Raw genomic sequence first — 21,857 nt, 5'->3', positions numbered from 1 at the left:
ATAAAAAGTATGGCATCCGCGTGGCTCCACCTCTCGCACCCTCCTCCCTGTGCTCCGCCAACAAATGTTCATTGAACTATTTCATAAGTATTTTGCATTTTTTTCTGCATGTATTTTGTGTTAAAATGTTTGCCCATTGATTGGATTTACATAGTTTGATATAAAGTGAATGCTAACCAAAAGCACCACTGGTAATATTGGTGATTATGACTAGAAATGTCCGATAATGGCTTTTTTGCCGATATCCGATATTCCGATATTGTCCAACTCTTAATTACCGATTCCGATATCAACCGATACCGATACATACAGTCGTGGAATTAACACATTGTTATGCCTAATTTTGTTGTGATGCCCCGCTGGATGCATTAAACAATGTAACAAGGTATTAAAAAATAAGAGAACAACTTCAACTCAAGTTATGGAAAAAAGTGCCAACATGGCACTGCCATATTTATTATTGAAGTCACAAAGTGCATTATTTTTTTTAACATGCCTCAAAACAGCAGCTTGGAATTTGGGATATGCTCTCCCTGAGATAATCCTGATACCCACTACTACTATGGGAAATACTACGCCCGTGTACCACTCCGTACAGCGGCGTTTTAAAAAGTCATACATTTTACTTTTTGAAACTGATACCGATCATTTCCGATATCACATTTTAAAGCATTTATCGGCCAATAATATCTGCAGTCCGATATTATCGGACAGCTCTAGTAAGTAGCATTACTTCTCGGCTCTCCATAGTAGCCTGAGGCAGTGTGAGCTAAGCGCTGTGTCCCTACGCCTGAAAAGTAGTTCCCCTGTGTTAGCGCTTACAATAACAATGCCGTGAAAGCTTAGTTAATACGCAGGTCACGGCCATTACTTGTATTGTTAGCCGCCTCATGCTAGCAGTTTTTACTATCTAGAATGCACAGAAAAGGGAAAGACATGTGTGTCTAATAAAAGGGTGTCCAAAGTGAGGCCATTAGTGTTATTCTTGAACAAATCTGGTTGATTTTAAAAGTAATGTATTTGTGTCCTGTCCTCACTTTGTTGCGCTGTACTGTGTGTTCTGTGTTTTGGCAAGGAAACAACAACTGGGCCACGCATTTTTGTAGTTGTTATTGTCTTGTGAGTAATCCTGCAGGCTGGTGCAAAATTAAAATGAAACTGTCTCCCAAATTCCATTTCAATTCCATGAATTGAATTTGGATTGAGGTTGCAAACAGAAAGTATTATTGCAATTTCAATTTCAATTAAAATTTTATGAAGTTTGAAAAAGCTCTAAAAGATCATTGTGCTGTATTTTAGAATCATGCTTCACGGCAAGGGTGTCAAACTTGTTTTCATCAAGGGCCACATTGTAGTTAAAATATATACTTGCCTCATAATTTTATTACACAATTGCCTATGCATTTGATTATTAGATTTTTTTTATGTACAAACTGACAGATAACTTGCTTTGAAATAAGTTAGAGTGACAAGCAAATACTTAAGTATTTATTTGAAAATGTTTTCCCTAAAAATTATATAGTAATTTGTTGCATGATCAGATTTTAAAATGTAAAAATTTGCACTTTAATGCAGTACATATATGTTTTCTGTCAAAATGAAAACAACGAGTACATTTAGTAAGAAAGTACTTAATTGACGCAATTTATTTACAGGCTTTTGTGGGCCATGAGTTTGAAACCTTTACAATATGCGATGAAAACTGTTCAGTTGGTATATGATGCTTATTTTTGTCTATCTATTTGTATCTAACATGAGGTACACTTCCTCAAATATAGTCAGATTACACAATAGTTGTATCATAAATTCTGACTGTACTATTAGATAGATAGATAGATAGATAGATAGATAGATAGATAGATAGATAGATAGATAGATAGATAGATAGATAGATAGATAGATAGATAGATAGATAGATAGATAGATAGATAGATAGATAGATAGATAGATAGATAGATAGATAGATAGTACTTTATTGATTCCTTTAGGAGAGTTCCCTCAGGAAAATTAAAATATTATAATAATAATAATAATTTAATAGAATATTAAATTGACTCCTGCAAGACCTTTTTCAATAGTCTATAAATGCAGGGAACTTATATACTATTGCAAACTAGTTACAATATTAACCATTTTTAAATAAATACATTACTTTATATCATGTGTATTTTGGATCACAATAGATTACAGAAGTGTGCCAAATAAAGATTGCAATCATTACTGCTAAAGTCTTATTATCTGCCTTACCATAATGTGTCAAATATAGCATAATGATTTATTTCATCAGACGATTTTTATTTTTTTATTGAATAGCTGAAGACACAAACCGCATATATTACCACTATACAAACAAATCAAGGCACTTTAAACACATTTCAACATCACAGACATTCACAGGGTTAAAGCAATCATAATCTTTATACAAACAAAAATGTTAGAGATGTAAAAGACAATACCAAAAGATAAAAAGATAAAAAGATTTAAAAAAATAATAATAATAATTTAATTAATAAATAATAAAAATGGGCTTCTCTTACACCAGTGTTTATCAACCTTTTTTGAGCCAAGGCACATTTTTTGTGTTGAAAAAATCCAGAGGCACACCACCAGCAGAAATCATTAAAAAACGAGTTGACAGTAAAGAGTCGTTGTCGCAATTGTTGGATATAACTTTAAAGCATAACCAACCATGCATCAATATAGCTCTTGTCTCAAAGTAGGTGTGCTGTCACCACCTCTCACATCCCGTCGTGATTTATTTTAAGTTTTTTCTGTTTTCCTGTGTGTAGTGTTTTACTTCTTGTCTTGCGCTCCTCGTTTGGTGGCTTTTTCTCTTTTTTTTTGGTATTTTCCTGTAGCAGTTTCATGTCTTCCTTTGAGTGATATTTCCCGTATCTACTTTGTTTTAACAATCAAGAATATTTCAGTTGTTTGTATCCTTCTTTGTGGGGACATTGTCGATTGTCATGTCATGTTCGGATGTACATTGTGGACGCCGTCTTTGCTCCACAGAAAGTCTTTGCTGTCGTCCAGCATTCTGTTTTTGTTGACTTTGTAGCCAGTTCAGTTTTAGTTTTGTTCTGCATAGCCATCCCTAAACATCAATGCTTTTTCTTAGGGGCACTCACCTTTTGTTTATTTTTGGTTTAAGCATTCCGACATCTACAAAGCATTTAGCTGCCGGCTGTCACCTACTGATATGGAAGAGTATTACACGGTTACTCTGCCGAGCTCTAGACAGCACCAACACTCAACAACAACACATAATTGTTTTACTACTTACGTATAAAATACTACACGGTCTAGCTCCAGCCTATCTTGCCGATTGTATTGTACCATATGTCCTGGCAAGAAATCTGTGTTCAAAGAACTCAGGCTTATTAGTGATTCCCAGAGCCCAAAAAAAGTCTGCGGGCTATAGAGCGTTTTCTATTCGGGCTCCAGTACTATGGAATGCCCTCCCAGTAACATTTAAGTCCCATCTTAAAACTCATTTGTACACTCTGGCCTTTAAATAGACCCCCCTTTTTAGACCAGTTGATCTGCCGTTTCTTTTCTTTTCTCTTCTGCCCCCCTCTCGCTTGTGGAGGGGGGGGCACAGGTCCGGTGGCCATGGATGAAGTGCTGGCTGTCCAGAGTCGGGACCCGGGGTGGACCACTTGCCTGTGCATCGGTTGAGGAAATCTCTGCGCTGCTGACCCGTCTCCGCTTAGGATGGTTTCCTGCTGGCCCCACTATGGACCGGACTCTCACTATTATGTTAGATCCACTATGGCCTGGACTTTCACAATATTATGTCAGACCCACTCGACATCCATTGCTTTCGGTCTCCCCTAGGGGGGGGGTTACCCACATATGCGGTCCTCTCCAAGGTTTCTCATAGTCATTTACATCGACGTCCCACTGGGGTGAGTTTTCCTTGCCCTTATGTGGGCTCTGTACCGCGGATGTCGTTGTGGCTTGTGCAGCCCTTTGAGACACTTGTGATTTAGGGCTATATAAATAAACATTGATTGATTGATTGATCATTTGCAGACTATAATTACTGGTTTGCAAAAAATATTTTTAACCCTAATGGGGGAAATTAGATCATCTCATCTCCCACGGCACACCAGAATGTATCTCACAGTGGTTGAAAAACACTGTCTTACACAACTTGAATTCTTCTTCTAAAGATTTTTTTTATTTTTTTTTAAAGTGGATTTTAAACAATTTTTGAAGATATTATTAATAATTTTAAGTTAATAATCCAATGGGATAATTTAGGTTTCCTTTTCAGAAATCGACTTTCATTTAATTATTTTTATTGGAATATATCTTAATACTGTCAGCTTCAGATTCTGTAACCACCATTCTGTCCTACACCGCCCCCAAGTGTCAGATCCGCAAAGCGCACCCTGGCCCCCCAGTGGTTTCTACGTCACCAAAGTGCGACGCATAGCAAAAACAGCGCCACATTTTTTTCTAGCGCCGAATAATTTCCGACATATTCACATCAGTACATCTGTCAAGTCGGAGACTAACAAACACAGGGTATGTATATTACTCGAAAAATATGTATGGCGTACCGATAAATGTTGTCTTTTGATAGAATTGCCCGCGGGAAACTAACCGGTTGCGTGGAAGATTCCCCAACACTAAGCTAGCTAACGTTAGCCAGCGCTGTATTTCTTTCTTTCTTTCTTTCTTTAGTTTATTTCGAACATGAACACACTTTACAGCATAATACATCACACAATTTCATATCATTCATTTTACATCATGTCCGAAAAGGAGTAGGAAGAAGCAAAACTTAAATCCTACCCCTTTCCCACTTCAGAGCGTTTACAAATATATACATAATGTACTGACCTTTTTATAATAGAATGACATCTGGGAATTAGTACATACAACATTTTTGTAATATGTAATTAATTAATTCAGACATTATTAACATGTGACATTTATCGTGATATAATGCGTCATAAACTCACATTTCGTTGTGCGCACGCATACAACCCACGCATGGCATGTAATTAATCATAATAGAGTATTAAAGTCGTCGTTGTTGTTAAACATTTGTTCAAATGCACTTTACGAAAGAAGATTTCTACATGCAACAAGAATGACCGGGGGCCGAGTGAAAGTGAAAATAGAAGTCTGTGGCAATGTGTACCGTGTATCTCTGCTCGCTGTACATATCCTACCAAGTGAGACCTACACTGTTTCAATGTCTATTACTCTGATACTCTGATTATGCAATTGTTGATGACTGAAGTGCTGATATCCCCATCCCACCCCCGGATTGTAAATAATTTAATGTATATACGCTGATGATTAACTTGTGTGATGACTGTATTATTCTGATAGTATATATTTGTACCATGAATTTATGTACTTGGACCCCGACTTAAACAAGGTGAAAAACTTATTCGGGTGTTACCATTTAGTGGTCAATTGTACGGAATATGTACTATACTGTGCAATCTACTAATAAAAGTTTTAATCAATCAAACAATCTCTTACCAGGCATAGATCGGGAATTACGGTAATGCACCATGAGTTTATTTGGCACAAACTCCGGGTTTGGAACAACAGGTACTGGTGTTTTTGGAAGCACAGCGGCTGACACACATAATCCCATGAAGGTAAACATCATAAACTGTTTTTTTAAATGTAATTATTGTTGTTATTGTGGCAGACAGCTCAACACCTGACAATATGAAACTCAGTGGGTTTTTTTTTATGTCTGTTAGGATGTTGAAGTGACTTCCCCACCAGATGACAGCATTAGCTGCCTGGCTTTCAGTCCAAACACCATGCCAGGAAACTTTCTGATTGGAGGATCCTGGGCTAACGATGTAAGTAGAGATGTCCAATAATGGCTTTTTTGCCGATATTCCGATATTGTCCAACTCCTAATTACCGATTCCGATATCAACCGATACGGATATATACAGTCGTGGAATTAACACATTATTATGCCTAATTTTGTTGTGATGCCCCGCTGGATGCATTAAACAATGTAACAAGGTTTTCCAAAATAAATCAACTCAAGTTATGGAAAAAAAGATGCCAACATGGCAATGCCATATTTATTATTGAAGTCACAAAGTGCATTATTTTTTTTTAACATGCCTCAAAACAGCAGCTTGGAATTTGGGACATGCTCTCCCTGAGAGAGCATGAGGAGGTTGGGGTGGGGGGGACAGCGGGGGGTGTATATTGTAGCGTCCCGGAAGAGTTAGTGCTGCAAGGGGTTCTGGGTATTTGTTATGTTGTGTTACGGTGCGGATGTTCTCCCGAAATGTGTTTGTCATTCTTGTTTGGTGTGGGTTCACAGTGTGGCGCATATTTGTAACCGTGTTAAAGTTGTTTATACGGCAACCCTCAGTGTGACCTGTATGGCTGTTGACCAAGTATGCCTTGCATTTACTTGTGTGTGTGAAAAGCCGTAGATATTATGTGATTGGGCCGGCACGCAAAGGCAGTGCCTTTAAGGTTTATTGGCGCTCTCTACTTCTCCCTACGTCCGTGTACCACTCCGTACAGCGGCGTTTTAAAAAGTCATAAATTTTACTTTTTTAAAACCGATACCAATAATTTCCAATATTCCATTTTAAAGCATTTATCGGTCGATAATATCGGCAGTCCGATATTATCGGACATCTCTAGATGTAAGTATATTTAGGCACAAAAAGCGTTATATTTGAGGTGTGAGGCCGGTTTTGACCACCGGCACTATTGTTGTCGCAGTCATCCCCTCGCCACATCCATCCATCCATTTTCTACCGCTTGTCTCTTTCGGGGTCGCAGGGGGGTGCTGGAGCCTATCTCAGCTGTTTTCGGGCGGTAGGCAGGGTACACCCTGGACAAGTCACCACCTCATCACAGGGCCAACACAGATAGACAACATTCACACTCACATTCACACTGTAGGGATCATTTAGTGTTGCCAATCAACCTATCCCCAGGTGCATGTCTTTGGCATACTTGCCAACCTTCCCGATTTTCCCGGGAGACTACCGAATTTCAGTGCCACTCCGGAAAATCTCCCAGGGCAACCATTCTCCCGAATTTCTCCCGATTTCCACCCGGACAACAATATTGGGGGCATGCCTTAAAGGTACTGCCTTTAGCGTCCTCTCTCACCTGATAAGGAGACTATTATATATGTCTCTGTTATCAATTGGTTTATTTATAACCCATAAAGTAGGCAGGCATGGAGCTATTTCTCAGCGTGTGTTTAGTCCAGCCAGCATGTTAAAGGCCTACTGAAATGATTTTTTTTTATTTAAACGGGGATAGCAGATCTATTCTATGTGTCATACTTGATCATTTCGCGATATTGCCATATTTTTGCTGAAAGGATTTAGTATAGAACAACGACGATAAAGATTGCAACTTTTGGTATCTGATAAAAAAAAGGCTTGCCCCTACCGGAAGTAGCGTGACGTAGTCAGTTGAACATATACGCAAAGTTCCCTATTGTTTACAATGATGGCCGCATGAAGTGAGAGAGATTCGGACCGAGAAAGCGACAATTTCCCCATTAATTTGAGCGAGGATGAAAGATTTGTGGATGAGTAAAGTGCAAGTGAAGGACTAGTGGGGAGTTGAAGCTATTCAGATAGGGAAGATGCTGTGAGAGCCGGGGGTGACCTGATATTCAGCTGGGAATGACTACAACAGTAAATAAACACAAGACATATATATACTCTATTAGCCACAACACAACCAGGCTTATATTTAATATGCCACAAATTAATCCTGCATAAAAACACCTGCGTGTTTGTTACGCTAGCTCCTAGCTCCTCTGCTAGCTCCTAGCTCCATAGAACACGCCAATACAATTCAAACACCTGATCAACACACACAATCACTCAGCCCAAAAGACCGTTCACCTAACCCAAGGTTCATAAAGCTTATATATTTTGAAAAAGTTACGTACGTGACGCGCACATACGGTCAAGCTATCAAATGTTTAGCAGCCAAGGCTGCATACTCACGGTACCTGATATTCAGCTGGGAATGACTACAACAGTAAATAAACACAAGACATATATATATATTATATATATATATTAGCCACAACACAACCAGGCTTATATTTAATATGCCACAAATTAATCCTGCATAAAAACACCTGCGTGTTTGTTATGCTAGCTCCTAGCTCCTCTGCTAGCTCCTAGCTCCATAGAACACGCCAATACAATTCAAACACCTGATCAACACACACAATCACTCAGCCCAAAAGACCGTTCACCGAACCCAAGGTTCATAAAGCTTATATATTTTAAAAAAGTTACGTACATACGCAAAAAAAAGTTGCGCACATACGGTCAAGCGATCAAATGTTTAGAAGCCAAAGCTGCATACTCACAGTAGCACGTCTGCGTCTTTGTCATCCAAATCAAAGTAATCCTGGTAAGAGTCTGTGTTGTCCCAGTTTTCTACAGGCGTCTGTGTATCGAAGTCAAAAGTCCTCCTGGTTAGAGTCTCTGTTATCCGAGTTCTTCCATCTTGACTGCATCTTTCGGGAATGTAAACAAAGAAGCGCCGGCTGTGTACTGTTGTTGCTGACTACGTTCGAAAAATACGTCCATTTCGCACCGACAACTTTCTTCTTTGCTTGCTCAGCTTCCTTCTCCATAATGCAATGAACATGATTGCAACAGATTCACGAACACAGATGTCCAGAATACTGTGGAATTATGAAATGAAAACAGAGCTTTTTCGTATTGGCTTCAATGTGGAAGACATACCCGTGTTCGCCGGTCTACGTCACGCGCATACGTCATCCTCGAACCGGAAGTTTAGCGGCAAATTTAAAATGTCACTTTATAAGTTAACCCGGCCGTATTGGCATGTGTTATAATGTTAAGATTTCATCATTGATATATAAACTATCAGACTGCGTGGTCGGTAGTAGTGGGTTTCAGTAGGCCTTTAATACACTGACACACAACATCCGAATTCCCATCATGCATTGCTTCAAAACTACGGCAAGTAGTAATGTCCAAAAACATAACAGAGACGACAGAAGAACGAAGAAAAGACATGGCGACAACGAGTAAGAAGAAGAAGTACGCTTGCAAGTTCCAAAATGATTGGAAAAAATAATTTCAGTTCATCCAGGACAGCTCGAAGGGGAAGGGGTATGCTGCCTGCACATTTTGTAGATCAGACTTCTCCATTGAACACGGTGGCCGAACAACGGATTATTTATATATATATATATATATATATATTACTTGAAAATATATTCACCCCATCTCCCGAATTCGGAGGTCTCAAGGTTGGCAAGTATGCCGGCACTATTGTTGTCGCATTCATTTTCTACCGCTTGTCCCTTTCTGGGTCGCTGGGGGTGCTGGAGCCTATCTCAGCTGCATTCGGGCGGTAGGCAGGGAACAATCTGGACAAGTCGCCACCTCATCACCCTGAGAGGGACAAGCGCTAGAAAAAGAATGGATGGATTTTGGTTGACATTTACTGTAATTCATTCGTAAAATTTTGAGGAATTTAGTCGACTAAAACTAAATCAATTTAGATGACTAAAATACATATTCTTCAACAGACTATGACTAAAACGGAATTAAAAAACACTGTAAAAAATTAACACTGTTGATAATACAGCAAGCTAGCGTCTAATCACAATATGAAGCTGCTTCTTAATCAGTAATTCTCCTCCTTGGTGGCATATAAACTGCATTTCTAACAAGTAACTATCAGTAGGGAAATAGAGGACAACAAATAGCTAAACAAGCTACACTACACTAAAAGCAAATCAAACCACTTAGAGCTCTCTTGAATGTAAACAAGGGCGAACGGAACAAATATTGTCAGTAATAATACAAAGTATAGTTTTTTTTGTCAGTAATAATACAAAGCATAGTATCAGTTAATGGTCAATACTACTTGTGATAATATTTTTTATTATCACAAAATGTTCTTGTTTTTTTTTGTTGTACTTGTTATTGTTTACAGACAGCAACATAAGAGCCATTAGTATTTTTTACCTTTAAATATGTTGCACTGTTGACTTGATTATATATTTTGTATGTGCAGAAATCATTGGAATATTTAATTTATATTGTTGTGTTATTTTTGTGTAACTGTAACTGTGATCAAAAACTGATTCATTCAAGGATCTTGGAAAAAATATCAGCATTAGTATGGTCAATACTGGCCCCATAGCTACTTGGTATTGGTTCAGTACCGCTCAAAATGAATATAAAGTAGTCAAACAACTGAAAAAAATGTTTTATTACATTTTAACATAAGTGTAGATTAATTTGCATTACAGCAGAAAGTAATCAACATTTACCAGTAAATTAACAAGTATAATAATAATAGTTTTGGGGAAATAATACAACTGGAAATGACCAAATATGTTACCGCATGTGTCAGCGGCTAAATTAGGAGCCTTTTTACCGGTAACCTTTTTTGAAATGGTTCTATTATCATTTATATGCCAAATAATATGATATATATCAGTATTGAACGAGGCTGCAATATATATCCCGATATACGTTTCAGCTACAACTGTAACATGTGATATAGCAATAAGAAAATTAACTTTTGTTATCTACATCAGGTGCGGTGCTGGGAAGTACAAGATAATGGGCAAACTGTGCCCAAAGCCCAACAGATGCACACAGGCCCAGTGTTAGACGCATGCTGGAGTGATGTAAGCCTCATCATACAATATGCTGAGTACATGTACTGTAAAATACTTTCATGGGTAACATAATGGTCCCCTTTTCCAGGATGGGAGTAAAGTTTTTACAGCTTCATGTGACAAGACAGCCAAGATGTGGGACCTTAACAGTAATCAAGCGATGCAGATTGCACAGGTAGTTTGAGAACATTTGGACTCAATATGTAGGCAGTTTTTAAAATATATTTTTCATTTTGGTTCACAGCACGATGGCCCAATCAAATCAATCCACTGGATAAAAGCCCCTAACTACAGCTGTATCATGACTGGCAGCTGGGACAAAACACTGAAGGTACTTGTGTCAGCATGCAGTACATTTTAGACATAATGGACATGGCGTCATATGTGACATCATTTTCCTTTTTTTTATTCCAGTTCTGGGACACCCGCTCTCCCAATCCTATGATGTCTCTACAGATGCCAGAGAGATGTTATTGTGCAGATGTTGTACGTAGGGTTTTGCAATATATTTCTAACTCCCACCTGTTGAGAAGGATTGTCATATTAATACCGTGGTTATTTGGTTTTGCAGGTGTATCCCATGGCAGTGGTGGCCACAGCTGAGCGAGGCCTGATTGTGTACCAGTTGGAGAACCAGCCCTCTGAATTCACCAGACTTGAATCGCCCCTTAAACATCAGGTGAATACTTGGAATGTATTTTTTTGTCATATTAATATCCCACTGTTGAAAGTATTTTGATGTTCAGTATTTCTTCAATTTCAAAATGTAGTGTTATGAACACACAATTCTCTTTCAATCTAATGTGGATTGTAGCACCGCTGTGTAGCCATATTCAAAGATAAACAGAACAAGCCAACTGGATTTGCACTGGGAAGCATCGAAGGTCGTGTTGCCATCCATTATATAAACCCCCCAAACCCGTAAGCATCAAAATAAAAACGATATCATTATTAATGAATTGAAGCATTCTTAATGCTGACTTACTGTTTATCTTTTATTTTCTTTCAGAGCCAAGGATAACTTCACCTTCAAGTGCCACAGGTCTAATGGGACCAACACAACCACTCCACAGGACATCTATGCTGTAAGATTTCAACTTTTTTGTGTATTTTCTTGTGTCTTATATATCATAGAGTGCTGTTTCTTAACCCATGTTCAGAGCCGTCTATAGAGTACGGCCAACTTAGTTTAAAAGTTGGCCCCAATCATGGCGCCCTGTAGTCACATGAGGGGATTTTGACCAATCATTTAGGAGATTGTCTGGCCATACTGTTTCTGATTGGTCAAAAGCCCCTCACGTGACTACAGGGAGCCATGTTTGTGACTAAATCTAAAACCAGGTTGTCCATACTCTCTCTATACACAGCTCTGCAATAGTTGGGCCGCGAGCGCTCCCTAGAGCAGTGTTTTTCAACCTTTTTTGAGCCAAGGCACATTTTCTGCATTGAAAAAATCTGGAGGCACACCACCAGCAGAAATCACTAAAAAAACGAAACTCAGTTGACAGTAAAAAGTCGTTGTCGCAATTGTTGGATATGACTTAAAATCATAACCAAGCATGCATTACTATAGCCTTTGTCTCAAAATAGGTGTACTGTCACGACGTGTCACACCACGCCGTATGACTTTTTTTGCTGTTTTCCTGTGTGTAGTGTTTTAGTTCTTGTCTTGCGCTCCTATTTTGGTGGCTTTTCCTCTTTTTTTGGTATTTTCCTGTAGAAGTTTCATCCTTTGAGCGATATTTCCCGCATCTACTTTGTTTTAACAATCAAGAATATTTCAGTTGTTTTTATCCTTCTTTGTGGGGACATTGTTGATTGTCATGTCATGTACGGCGTACATTGTGGACGCCGTCTTTGCTCCGCAGTAAGTCTTTGCTGTCGTCCAGCATTCTGTTTTTGTTTACTTTGTAGCCAGTTCAGTTTTAGTTTTGTTCTGCATAGCCATCCCTAAACTTCAATGCCTTTTCTTAGGGGCACTCAACTTTTGTTTATTTTTGGTTTAAGCATTAGATACCTTTTTACCTGCACGCTGCCTCCCGCTGTTTCCGACATCTACAAAGCAATTAGCTACCGGCTGCCACCTACTGATAGGGAAGAGTATTACACAGTGACTCTGCCGAGCTCTAGACAGCACCGACACTCAACAACAACAACAACACATCATTTGCAGACTATAATTACTGGTTTGCAAAAAATATTTTTAACCCAAATAGGTGAATTTAGATCATCTCTCACGGCACACCAGACTGTATCTCTCGGCACACTAGTGTGCAAAAACACTGCCCTAGAGGGCCACAAAAAATATCTGTTTTTCAGCCGTGGTCTCTTTGGGCCGCAGCAGTACTCAGTTGTAATACACTTTTCTACCACTTGTGGCAATAATCACTATAAAACAAACAGAAGAAGTCTGGAGCTAAAGTCATACAGAAGTTTATTAAACGCAAAATTTATGACTAAAGTGGCAAAGCTGTATTTTCATTTGCACTTAAATTAAATTATGAAACATATATTTATGTTAATATTTATTAATTTAGTTAGCTGAGATAGGCTCCAGCGCCCCTCGCGACCCTGAAGGGAATAAGCGGTAGAAAATGGATGGATGGATGGAAGAATGTATTTATTTTACCTCTATGTAATTGCATCTACATTTATTTGTCATGAGTTTTTGAGTCGTTTCTTTTGCAGAATATTTGATTAGTATTTATTTTTGTAATCAGCCTGTGTTCATATTTGAGTGGGCCCCAGGCCTCTCTGTTGTGGAAAATTTGGGCCCCAAAGTCTGAAAGGTTTGGAACCCCTGTCATAAAGTGACTGTCTTTCAATTTGTGCATCCAACCCGAAAAGTTAAATGAGCTGAGCATCACCTTTTATACACATTATCTACAGTAAGCCCTATTATAGAGACACCTTTGCACTCCAATGAAAGCTAGCCCTCTTTGTACTTAGTACTTTGAGGGCAAAAATTATTTCAACAAATAATAGATGGTTTTAAGTTTTATTTTGTTTTAGTTATTGTGTACAATTGACTTTGTTTTGCTCACACAGTGGTATGAAATACAAAAGAAGGAACTAATTTAAATATTGTTAATGTTGTTAAACTGACAATAGCACGTACCATAGAGGAATTGAAACATTTACGGTTGATACATGTGATTAGTATCGGCCAACCTCACTAATGGATGATAGAAATCCGCAGCAACAATTCCTGATCGAACATTCATAATGAATACCTCTCACATTCTAAAAGCAAAGCTCCATGAATGGGAATGTTGACTGGATGGTCAGTCTACTAGCCCGAAAATTAAAAACAATGTATTGTTTGGGTTTTGTTATTTTCTTTTGCCAGGTCAACGCCATCTCCTTTCATCCTGTTCACGGAACTTTGGCAACTGTAGGCTCAGATGGACGCTTCAGCTTTTGGGACAAAGATGCCCGCACCAAGTTGAAGACATCAGAGCAGCTTGATCAGCCCATTACAGCCTGCTGCTTCAACCACAATGGCAACATCTTTGCATATGCTTCTAGCTATGACTGGTCTAAGGTAAGATGTTTTGAACCGACTAAAAGGAAAATTCTAGGAAAACTGCACTTTTTGGGGGGGATTTTGCCCATCATCCACAATCCCTATGCGAGGCATGAACATGTGTCTTTCTCTTTTTTGTGTGTTCTAAATAGTTTAAAAAAACCTAGTATGAAGCGGCTCACAATGCAGATAATTGGGATTATTCTATTCAACCTATATGTTAATGTTAACAATGTTATAGCAACCTTATTATTGTAAGAACTAACAACAAAAAACTACTTTTCTGGTGCCAAGACACATCACCTTGCTCACACTGCTCCTCTAACCACTGGATAGTAGCCAGCTACTAGCTAGCTTGAGCTGCTAATAACGTTTGCGACCTACCATGAAATAAAGAAGATGAAGCTTGAGCTGCTTCTGTTGCTGCTGTGTTGTTTTTGAGTTAGTAAAAAATAATGCTAGATTATAAATCATGCATTTTACTTGCAGTAGCACTAAACTGAGATGTTGGTCAACTTTTAAAATCCACACGCTATCAACTAGATACTACTGTATATGGCTCTCAACAAATGGAACTCATCATAAGATCCAATACTGTCACATTTTTTATCTGAGGAGTGAGGATTATTCTGAATTTAACAGCTTAAGGAGAGCAAAAGCGCATCCCAGTGAGAGCGGACTGAAAGTCACAGATTTTAGTTCTTCTGTGAAACGTTTAGCGATAGTGCTACATGATAACGCGCCAAAGCTCTCACAAAGTCTTCCATTAGTGGTAGCAAACACAGAAAGTAGTGTCTTCGATGTTGTATTTGACGGACGTAGCGTCAGTTTCTAGCGCCCTGGAAATAAGTTACGGTAAAATGACAAATACTGCAAATATTACATGTTATCATGAATGTGCCTGTTACTGCATAACATACATACTTAATGTGTATACAAAAAATTGGGGGGATTTTTTGATGTTTTAAAGGTCTTTATAGGCGAAATAGATAGTATCCCCTTGGAGTGTAAAAAAAAAAAAAATCAGTTCAAGTGCGATTTTTATTTGTAACAATTCTTAATCGATTCAAAAAAATCTAAAATATTTTTTTTCTATCTGTCCTGTCCAACCATTATATTGTTGATGTAGATGCCCATATTTGCTGTACAGATTTACTTTAGAAAAGAGAAGTGTTGGATACTTCTCCTGTTGCCTCATTTGTATTTCCATCCATCCATTGTCTACTGCTTGTCTATTTGACTTCATTACTAAATGTTTGGGAAGCATTTTATTTAAAAAAAACGTGTTCTTTTAATTAATGTAAAAATGTATCAGATGTGTTTATCTCTTTTATGAATGGATGTTAATCCTTGAACTGGCATCCAATGTTATTAAAGGTTATAGATTTTGAATCGAGAATCGTTTTGAATGGAGAATCGATTCTGAATATAATCGTTACTCCAAAGAATCAAATCGTGTCGTGCACAAAGATTCACGCAGTAATATCCCCATCACCTGCATTGTTAGGCAGCTCATACCATATATTTTTTTAGTTTTTACTGTTTAGACCGCACAGACATGGGAAAGACATATACTGTATGTTTATATATATATATGTATATACACATATACAGTGGGGCAAAAAAGTATTTAGTCAGCCACCCATTGATTGTCAATGGGTGGCTGACTAAATACTTTTTTGCCCCACTGTATGTGTATATATATATATATATATATATATATGTGTATATATATATATATATATATGTATATATATATATATATATATATATGTATGTATATATATATATATATATATATATATATATATATATATATATATATATATATATATATATATATATATATATATATATATATATATATATATGTATATATATATATATATATATGTATGTGTGTGTGTGTTAGGGCTGGGCGATATACTCGATATATCGCGGGTTTGTCTTTTCGAGTATACGTCCTCACGCAGTTGCTTTTAGCTGCGGGGCATTAAACTGCATGCGTTTCTCACTCTTTCATGTCTCTCCTTCTCACAGAGACTTAAAACAAGCGCACCTTCTTACATACGTCACATACTGTCACGCAGCGTGATGCTAACAGCTAACGGTGTGGTTTGAGTAGTAATACGAGAGAAAGAAGGTGCGAATCTGGTAACAAATGGAGGAATAATTAATTCCCAAGAAAAACAGCACGGGGGCCATCGTCTGACGGTGGTTTGGCTTCAAGCTGGAATATGTCTTTACATGTCAACATCTCCGTTCGGTGCCACACCAACTAAATGCCGAAGCAACTATTTCCACATCAACACCGTAGGACATATATTATTTGATATGCAGCTCATTTTTATGTGACACTTATTGAAATGTCTTGTGTGACATCATGCACAAAAGTGCGCTTTATTTGTTTTAAACTGTTGTAGTGGCGTTCTGTACAAAAAGTGTACTTTAATTTAGTGTAGTTTTGAAATGTCATCTTAGTGACATCATTCACAAAAGTGCACTTATAGCTTGTTTTAAAATGTCTCTGACAATCTTGCACTTTCTGTTTTGGAAATGACATGAATGTTTGTGCCACTGCTTAATAACTGTTTAATAAATACAGTTTTGCTAAGTTGACTTAGTTGTGATTTCCCTCTCTGCATGAAAGTTTAAAATGAGCATATATTAATGCAGTATTAACAAGAATGTTTTAATGTAGACACATAGAATCATCATGCTGCTGTGATTATATGTATCAAGTGTTCATTCAAGGCTAAGGCAAAATATCGAGATATATATTGTGTATCGCGATATAGCCTAAAAATATCGAGATATTAAAAAAAGGCCATATTGCGCAGCCCTAGTGTGTGTGTGTGTGTGTATATATATATATAAATGTGTGTGTGTGTGTGTGTATATACATACATATATATATATATATATATATATATATATATATATATATATATATATATATATATATATATATATATATGTATGTGTGTGTGTGTGTGTGTGTGTGTATATATATATATATATATATATATATATATATATATATATATATATGTGTGTGTGTGTATATACATATGTATATGTGTGTATATATGTATATATATATTTGTGTGTGTATATATACAGTATATATATATACATACATATATATACACACATACATATACATATATATATATATATATATATATATATATATATATATATATATATATATATATATATATATATATATATATATATATATGCATTTGTTTTTAGTGCAGTTTTCCTCTAACATGGTTTTTTACTAATGTCACTAATGGGCACTTTCTCAGGGCCACGAGTACTACAACCCCCAGAAGAAGAATTACATCTTTTTGAGGAATGCTGCAGAGGAGCTGAAGCCTCGGAACAAGAAATGGTGAGAGACAGAAAAATGATTGTCCATTAGCCGGGAAACGAAGTTCACCAAATGGGATCCGCAGTTCCTCGACGCACCTGTGGCTTACACTGGGCCTTTGCGAGCACCTAGTAGCCACTAGCGTGCATGGATATGGAAAGACACAAGTCCCAGCTTGTACAAGTAGAGGTTTCTAGCGAACCTGTTTAGTGGGAATGGTTCTTTACTGAAGTGAGCTTAGTCACTTTAATGGCTTGTGTGATTTCTGATGCTGCAGTCATAAAGCCTGCAGTTGTTTTTTTAAACTGTCTTTTCAGTGAGCCTTAGCCTAGTGTGCTAAATGTTCAACAGCTATTTATTCAAGCAAATGCCTAGGATGTTAGATTTATAAAATCGTTGGAACATGGGCAAGCAATTATGTAGGGCTGCACGATTTGGAGAAAAAACCTAATCGCGATTTTTCACTACAAAATTGCGATTGCGATTTAATTTGCGATTTTTATATTTTATACATAAAAATGCATAAAACTGTGAAAATAAAGAGTGAAGGAAGACATGTTACTTTTAGACTCATAATCAACGTATTCTAGTCTCAAGGTGCCACACATTAGAACAATCTGCAATAATTTACTTTAAAACATATTTGGCTTCATGCAGACAGAGCTTTTGTCTACATCATGCTCCTAAACTGAATAATAAAAGCATTAAAAACTAAACAGTGTTTATATATAAGGTAATCATGATATGTTATAATATTGCAAACAACCATTTAAAAGGATATCAACTTTTATTTCTCATAACTGTAGAATTGTTTACCATTGTGGTATTTGGAAAGTAAATAATTTTTTTTATCCTAAACAAATAAACAAACAAAAAATAAAATGGACTCATTTCTGTAGGCAAACATTTAACTTAAATATTGAACATCGTAAAGTGCTTTTTTTCCCAGTTTAAAAAATTAGATTAGAAGGTGTCTTTGTTTATTTCCATAATGTGATCACAAGGGCATTTTTGCTCGTTCATCCTTGTTGATGGGCTCATATTGCCCATCTGATTTGAAGCTGAAATATTCCCGCAACGGGACATTTGGCTTTGCAATCAAATTTTTTTCCTCCTAATTTGTCTTACTTTGGGGCACTTCTCAGTGGCGAGTCACGAGGCTCTCTGTACTGTGAGTGTGTTGGCGGCAGCGCTCCGCTCTAGTCTCCACCGAGACAAAGATTATAAATGACTGAAAAGAGTGGTCACTCTGTTCAGTTAATTCCACTGTTAGATAAACGCGCTCAGGTGCTGGAAGCGATGCACAAGGTAAGACGTCTTTCTTCCTGTTTGAAATAGGAAATGAACAAACGCTAGGCTCTACAATTCTAAATTGGCAAACAGGTCTGTCACTTAACTGCCGGTGACGGCAGGGGAAAATTATTATTATTTACTGCACTAATTAAAATCTCGATTTTGTTTCCATTTCGATTAATCGTGCAGCTCTGTAGTTATATATTATTTAGAGTTGTCAAAATTAACGAGTTAGCTCATTTAATTAGTCACAAAAAATGATCGCAATTATGAGCGCACTTAGATTATTCTTTCAATTTATTTTGACCGTACAAGCTCTTTTACCCCAAAGGGGAGCTGCACTTTTTATGGAATTTTGCATATCGTTTACAATCATTTTGAGAGACAAGGTCACATGTCTTTTATTTTTATTAGGATTTTAAAGATGATAAAAAATGCTTGGAAGATGCGACAAATGGGAGTCACCATTGTAGCCTTTAAAGTCCTTTAAGACAACTTCAAAACCCTCCATCAACGTTTCGTATACACACTGCAAGTCTATATATAATGTAGTAACAGACACGTTCATAACAATATGTAATAGGTTCAATATTTACCGTATTTTGGTCATTTTAATCAATGCCGAAACTGACTTCTTTCGCGCATTGATTTCCATTTCCATAGTAGCGTGCGTCCGTCTTCCAGTGTGTTCCTACTTCCGGATACAAAACACTTGTGTGTGTGCTAATCATGGCAGACTTGGTAACAAAAAACAAAGACGACTGTTTTTGGACAAAAAGAGGATTCACAACCATATCTTTTTGAAGCTGAATAAACGGAGGATTAACTACTACTTCTAGAAGCTGCAAAATGTGGAATTTGGAGATAAGCTATTGCGACATAAATGGCGTGCTCACCCCAAATAAACGAGAAAAGATATCCCTGACCAGCTGGACCCAGAAGACAACAGTCCATCGAGTAAGTCACACTTTATATTGATCATGATACACGCGGCACGTCATGTGTGCATCATGACAGACAACAAACAACATGAAATGTGGGCTAATACTTTACACTGTAATATGATTGTTCATGTTTTTCAGTCAGTACAGATTGGTGTCTTATCACATTGTGTTGTGTATTACAAACTCAAACGCGGTTTGCGCTTATGTAGAAGCTAGCTTATCTCTTGCCGTAGTTAGCTTTTACGGCCTATGTGTTACTACGCTAGAAAGAAAGTTCCTCAGTGTTCGCTCTTACAATAGCAATGTCACAACAGTTTGGTTATTATACAGGTTATGGAACGTAAATTAAGTATTGTTGACGTTTTTTGAATACTGTGGAAGTTGCTTCCTAGCAGTTCCACTGTAAACACGGCACAGGAGCCAAGCGTGCAGTTTTTAACAAAGTTTTGATGCACATAGGTTTTATCAAAGTCTTTCTCCCGCAGAACGTGACTTTTCAGTCACGTCCGTATCCTCTCTCCCCCTCCTGCTCTCGGCCGCTCACTGTTAAAGACAACAGATGATTAGATTAACACGTACCACCTAGGAAATCTAATCACCTGTCTGCTGTGTTTCGCCGTCAGCACATGCCCCGCCCCCATCCGATGGTGCTCGCCCTCAGCACCATAGACAGAGGCGGTGACCTTTGCTCCTGCAGGCGCGCTGGCCACACCTCCCTCCACAAATGCATTTTGAAAGTGATTTAGCGGTAGAATAGATTGCTCCCATCAGCCGCATTGCTAGCTACCTAGAACGAGCCGATTTTTACATGTGATAATGCAAAAAAAACAACTTTTGTCTTTTTGTCTCATAATGGTTGTGAACGCAAATTTTTAAAAAAAAAGTTCAGTTCCCCTTTAACCGCTATGTGGTCAGTGATCATATCAATGCATACGTCAGTACAAAAATTAGTGAAGAGACTGGTGTGTTTGCTGGCAAAGTTCACTCCAAAATACAGCCTTAGATAAAACTGTTACCAAGTTTTGTGCAAATCAATGACATGCATTCAAGTAAAACGTTTAAAAACGTTCCTGGATGACATTCTGACAATAAAATTGCATTTTTGTAAAAATATTGGGGTCTTTTCTTTAGCAAATTTGTAGTTATGCAAGCGAGTAATTACCTGTGAATTAATCCATATTCTAAAATGTGATTACCGTGATCTTAATTTTTATTTAAAACAATCATTTGAAAGCCCTAATATAAAAAAAGTCAAATAATGAATCCACTGTTATTTGCAACTTCAAACTGTAAAGAGTAATATTGTATTGTCTTTGCTGTGCAAATTGAGACATCTATTCTCAAATAAACAGCCTACCCAAACTGTTATCTTTGACTGATTGCTTTTCTTCTCCTTTTTTTTCTTTCCTTTTTTAGATTTATCGTGCCAAGTCAGGTCTAGTGTGACGACCAGCTGCTTTAGTGTATGTAAACTCTTAAGAGAGACTCCTTCCCTCCGACAAACGCCTGGACCAGCTGCTGTGAGACTGCTTCCTGCGCATGGACCAATCAGAAAGAAGCTCACCCAACCTGGCACTGATGACAGCTGCTTGGTAACTGGTCGTATATGTTATCATTCACATGGACGGTTTATCATTCATTTAGATCTGGGTGGTTTTGTTAAATGTCTATTTTTTTTTACACATCTCCAAAGACTTTTAATTTGATGTCACTCTGTGGTTTAGCTCCATGAATCCAATTTGAATGTAAAATAAACAATTAATGAAAGAGCACATGTTTGAACATGTTTATTGTAAACAAAGCCTATATTAGCTCCTAAGCGGCCTCATATTACAGACATCGGATCATTTATTTTTGTTTTCGGTGCTTGTTTTAGTTAACCAGCAGATGGAGCATTTTGTCTTTTTTTAGCTGTCAACTGAAAAGTGTCAGCTGAAGTTAAAGACCCTAGGAATAGGAAATGAGATCAAAGATATGTGATACATGTTAGAAGTCCTTTCTACCTAGAGATACACCGCTGGAAAAGGGGGGTGGGGATTGCCAAGAGGATAT

The 21,857-nt window shown here is 37.5% G+C and overlaps 1 protein-coding gene across 2 annotated transcripts; it reads left to right on the top strand.

The window, feature by feature from the left end:
* Positions 1-4,378: 4,378 nt before the first annotated feature.
* Positions 4,379-21,574, top strand: rae1 (ribonucleic acid export 1). 2 transcript variants are annotated; one of them, XM_062046753.1, is made up of 13 exons: positions 4,379-4,533; positions 5,509-5,627; positions 5,736-5,840; positions 10,580-10,672; positions 10,752-10,838; positions 10,908-10,994; positions 11,078-11,149; positions 11,235-11,342; positions 11,478-11,584; positions 11,673-11,748; positions 14,013-14,207; positions 17,504-17,589; positions 21,222-21,574. In XM_062046753.1, coding segments are annotated over exons 2-13 (1,107 nt in total). In that variant the 5' UTR covers positions 4,379-4,533; positions 5,509-5,537; the 3' UTR covers positions 21,223-21,574. The 2 variants fall into 2 exon arrangements, with proteins under 2 accessions (XP_061902737.1, XP_061902728.1); XM_062046744.1 differs by lacking the exon at positions 21,222-21,574 and having other exon boundaries at positions 17,504-17,593.
* Positions 21,575-21,857: the final 283 nt, after the last annotated feature.

The sequence above is a fragment of the Entelurus aequoreus genome, linkage group LG01, assembly GCF_033978785.1.
Source record: "Entelurus aequoreus isolate RoL-2023_Sb linkage group LG01, RoL_Eaeq_v1.1, whole genome shotgun sequence".
NCBI lineage: Eukaryota > Metazoa > Chordata > Actinopteri > Syngnathiformes > Syngnathidae > Entelurus > Entelurus aequoreus.
This window is presented reverse-complemented; position numbering and strand designations above follow the sequence as displayed.